Source organism: Opisthocomus hoazin, chromosome 9 (assembly GCF_030867145.1).
Source record: "Opisthocomus hoazin isolate bOpiHoa1 chromosome 9, bOpiHoa1.hap1, whole genome shotgun sequence".
Lineage (NCBI taxonomy): Eukaryota > Metazoa > Chordata > Aves > Opisthocomiformes > Opisthocomidae > Opisthocomus > Opisthocomus hoazin.
In genome coordinates this window covers 26,645,618-26,649,468 of record NC_134422.1, presented here as the reverse complement: position 1 = coordinate 26,649,468, position 3,851 = coordinate 26,645,618, and the positions used below count along the sequence as shown (strand labels likewise).

The window sequence follows — 3,851 nt, the reverse complement described above, 5'->3', positions numbered from 1 at the left end:
TGTAGAAATGACAGAGTTGTAAGCAAATCCTATAAAAACTTGAAAGACCAGAAGGGGAGAATCTCTGCTACGGGGGAGGTCTGCATGGCGTGCTGCACGTGGGCTGGAGGCCTGCTCGATGGTACACCGCCGGGGCCTCTCAACGTCTAAAGGGACGTGAGATCATCTATGCTGTTCTCTTGCCAGCATTGTAAATAAGTAGTGTTGTAGGTGATACTTCACAGCACCTAAGTGCCATTCTTACTGGGATCATAACGGACTAACACCTCCTGGTGCAAAACAGGGTTATTAAAGGAAGAAATCAGGGAATGGGGCTGTGCACATTCTTGCTGTTATTTTCCACGAGCGAGTTAAATATGCAGAAATCCCCCCTGTCTTTCGCACACAGAAGTGTAGTTGTCAAGTTCATATCAGCGAAGCTGTGTGGAGGGAAGGTCTGGTGATCCAGAGATCTGGAGGAGGCCATATCTTGAGCACTGGGCAGTCCTGGTAGTGGCCTTGGAAATGGCATTTTTGGGGGGTTAAATGGCGTTCTGTTCTCGGAGCGTTACCTTGAAGGCCAATGCGTAATTTGAGAGGAACATATTTTGGATCTAGTTGTTGAGTTTGGTTCCATGTAGAGGAATACTTCAGAAAAATCTAGTAAGCTCCTTCTCTGCACGCCAGTGGGAAGCCTTCAGAGAAAAGTGAGGCTTCAACTCAACATGCGAGGAGCAGTGTTGTAGGGCTGGAAGGTGACATCCCTTGCCGCACTGAACACCGCATTGGTTTTTCCCTAACTCCTGATGCCATTTTTTCCTGGCTCTCCGGAGTGGAGCCATGACAGGGCCGCAACACCACTCAGACTGAAAAGTGAGAGTTTCGGCACGGGGAGGGTGCCTGCAGGGGGAGGGTGGCGCTGCCCGGGGCGCCATGACGCTGCCATGTGTGGCTCCGGCCATTGGGACCATTGGCACAGCGCGTGACGCCCGCCACCTTCTGCTCCCGCCAGAAAGAAGGGCGCGATGCTTAATCCCGCCCCATGGGCCTGCGATGCACCAGTCAGGAGAGAACATGCTGAGTGGTCTTCTCCGCGACTGGACATCGCTGTGACGACACTTGCTCTTCGATGGGCCGAGTGCAGAGCAGTGGCGGGCCATCTGCCGGGAGCTGAAAGCTGCTCGTCCCTCTGTCGCTGGTGGGCACGGGTCTGAGGGCAGCCTTGCAAGCACCTTCCCCCTCTGCCGTGGCCAGTGCCTCTGGAAACACCCCTTGCCATGAACGTGTCCTGACAGGCGCTGGAGGAGGAGCTGAACTCTTCGGTCCTGGAGACATTCCGGGTAGCACTGCGACCCACGGGGAAATCCTGAGGTGCCGCTGGGTTTCAGATCGGTCTTCTAGACAGAAGTACGTTGACCTTTAGCAGCTCTGGAAGAGCAATCAAGGAACTTAAATCTACCATAGCCTCCGAAGGTATGAATGGCAAATTCCGTAATTCTGCACCTCTCAGTGATGTGACCAAAAACCCATGGTGCATTTTCCTAATTATAAATTGGATAACTTTAAATTAATTCATGATCATAAGCAACCAGATCATGTTAGGAAATTGTGCAGCTTAGTAAAGTCCTACCCAAACTTACCTTTATAATTAAGTCTGGGTCAAATTTTCATTAGTTTGGGACATATTTTTTATTATTGTGCAAGACAGAAATATTTTCTAAAACTGTAGAAGGAGATGATAAACAATGAACTTCTCTGTAACATTCAAATTTTATTTTTTATAGATTTTTTACACAGCTTAAAATGGGTGATGTCAAAAAAGGCAAGAAGATCTTTATTCAGAAATGTTCTCAGTGCCACACAGTTGAAGAAGATGGAAAGCACAAGACAGGACTAAATCTTTGGGGTTTATTTGGCCACAGAACAGGACAAGCTGCAGGATTTTCTTACTCAGATGCAAACAAGAACAAAGGTAAAACTAGCTTGTGACATGGACAACGTGCAGTGTTGGAGGGAACAGATATGTGAAAAAAATGTTTTTCTTCAGAGGTGCAACAGAAGCCTTACAAGACGTTTACTCTCACAACTGTCTACTTTGCATTACTGCAGATGAATCTGAACTATAGTTTCAGAAGCAAAAATCCTCGGTCTCTAAATTCAAAAGAAATTTTACCAATATTTAGCACACTAGCTCAGAAGGTATATAGCTTTCCCAGAACTCTGTAGTATCAATGTGTAGATTTTCATGTCTGAGTGCTTCCAGGTTTTGTTTGCTGGTCACTACCCTCTGCTGGCGTCGTGGTGTGCTGCAGTTGTTTTGCTCAGCAACACTTGACCAAATACTGTCACCTACTATTAACTACTACAACCTCTCTTGTGTTTTTCATACAGTCAGTCTTGAAAAGCGATCGAACATTGAAAAATGGAAAGTAATTCTGTGTGGGTTTCATTGTTTTTATTTATATTATTTGAATATAAATTATACTATTTGAATCAAGCTATTAATAACAAACACAGTCCTGGTTTTTTTTTTCTGGCTTTAGAGTTGGCTGACTTTTTTATTTTTCTGTGATTTCTAGGAAATATTTTGTGATATTCACTTTATACTGGGATTTCCTTCACACAAAACATCGTCAGCATATATTAATTATTTTTTCTCATTAAAAATTTAGTGAACAAAAAATACAGATGTTAGTACAAGTTTTTTAAAAGAAAGCCAACACAGTGGTATCTAAATCCACTTTAAACAATGGAAAGAGTCAGCTCTGGAAGACAGAAGAGAAACTTGAACATGTCGTTATAGGTATCTCAGTAGTCTTTAGTACAACAGTAGGCTTCTCTTGATAGCGACAGGCTTTAGCAGGGTTGGAAAGAAATGCCAGCAGTTTTCCAGCTTCTGTCAAGAGGCGCCAGGAAGCAGGCATTGACAACCCTTTTTCTAATGCCCTTCAATGGAGCACAGCCTTGATGAATTTCATGTCAATCTGCAGATGCTCATTTTCAAGAGTCACATGACATTAAAGTTGGATCTGGATAGTGGAATTACAAAGATACTTACATAGTTTAATAAGCAGTTGTATGTGAAATGGTGCAAAGAACCGCAACTCTCCATGACACACAAAGGGTTTATATTTGACTTCTTAAAGTGACAGAAAGACAATGTATACCTTGAACATTTTATATTACATATCATTTATGCTCACATTTCTCTTGGATTCTAGGCTCATATGTTCAGGAGCATCACATCTTTGATTTGAGGCCGCTGACATTTTCATAAATATATGATGTTAGGACAGCCTTGTATTTTACTATGTTTCTTGTTTTTTTCAGTAGTTGTCTGGAGTGACAGTACACTGATAGAGTATCTGGAAAACCCAGAGAAATACATTCCTGGTACAAAAATGATTTTTACTGGAATTAAAAAGCAGAATGAAAGAGCTGATCTTATTGCATACTTGAAAAAATCAACTTCTTCATGAAACATTACTGCAGCAGCTGTAATGTCAGTGAAAATTGTTTTGAATCTTGACTAGCTCCTATGTCAAGTTTTACTATTTTGATGTTAATTATTCATTAGGGACAGGCCTTAGCAAAATCAGATAAGGATATGTTTTAAGATGCTATGTCCTAATAAACAGCATTGGGAGGTGAGCATTATTTATATTGTGTCATATACTTCATAGAGCTTTGTGGAGTGTACTATAGAAATGGCGTTCCTTTCTATAAGAATATCTAAGAGCCCAATTCTGCAACTAGTTATTCAAACACTCACTGAAACTATTATTATTCAATTGTGGCTATGTAAACAGGAAAATGCCTGTAAGCATTAGGACTGACAACTAAATGAAGTTCTTCTTTTGGAAAAAAAATCC

General features: G+C 42.0%; 1 protein-coding gene across 1 annotated transcript; it reads left to right on the top strand.

Moving 5' to 3' along the window:
- The first annotated feature begins 1,782 nt into the window (after positions 1-1,782).
- On the top strand, positions 1,783-3,458 carry LOC104328951 (cytochrome c, somatic). The gene is made up of 2 exons (XM_009934020.1): positions 1,783-1,951; positions 3,310-3,458. Exons 1-2 carry the CDS (start codon positions 1,783-1,785, stop codon positions 3,456-3,458), a joined length of 318 nt encoding a protein of 105 aa, XP_009932322.1.
- Positions 3,459-3,851: the final 393 nt, after the last annotated feature.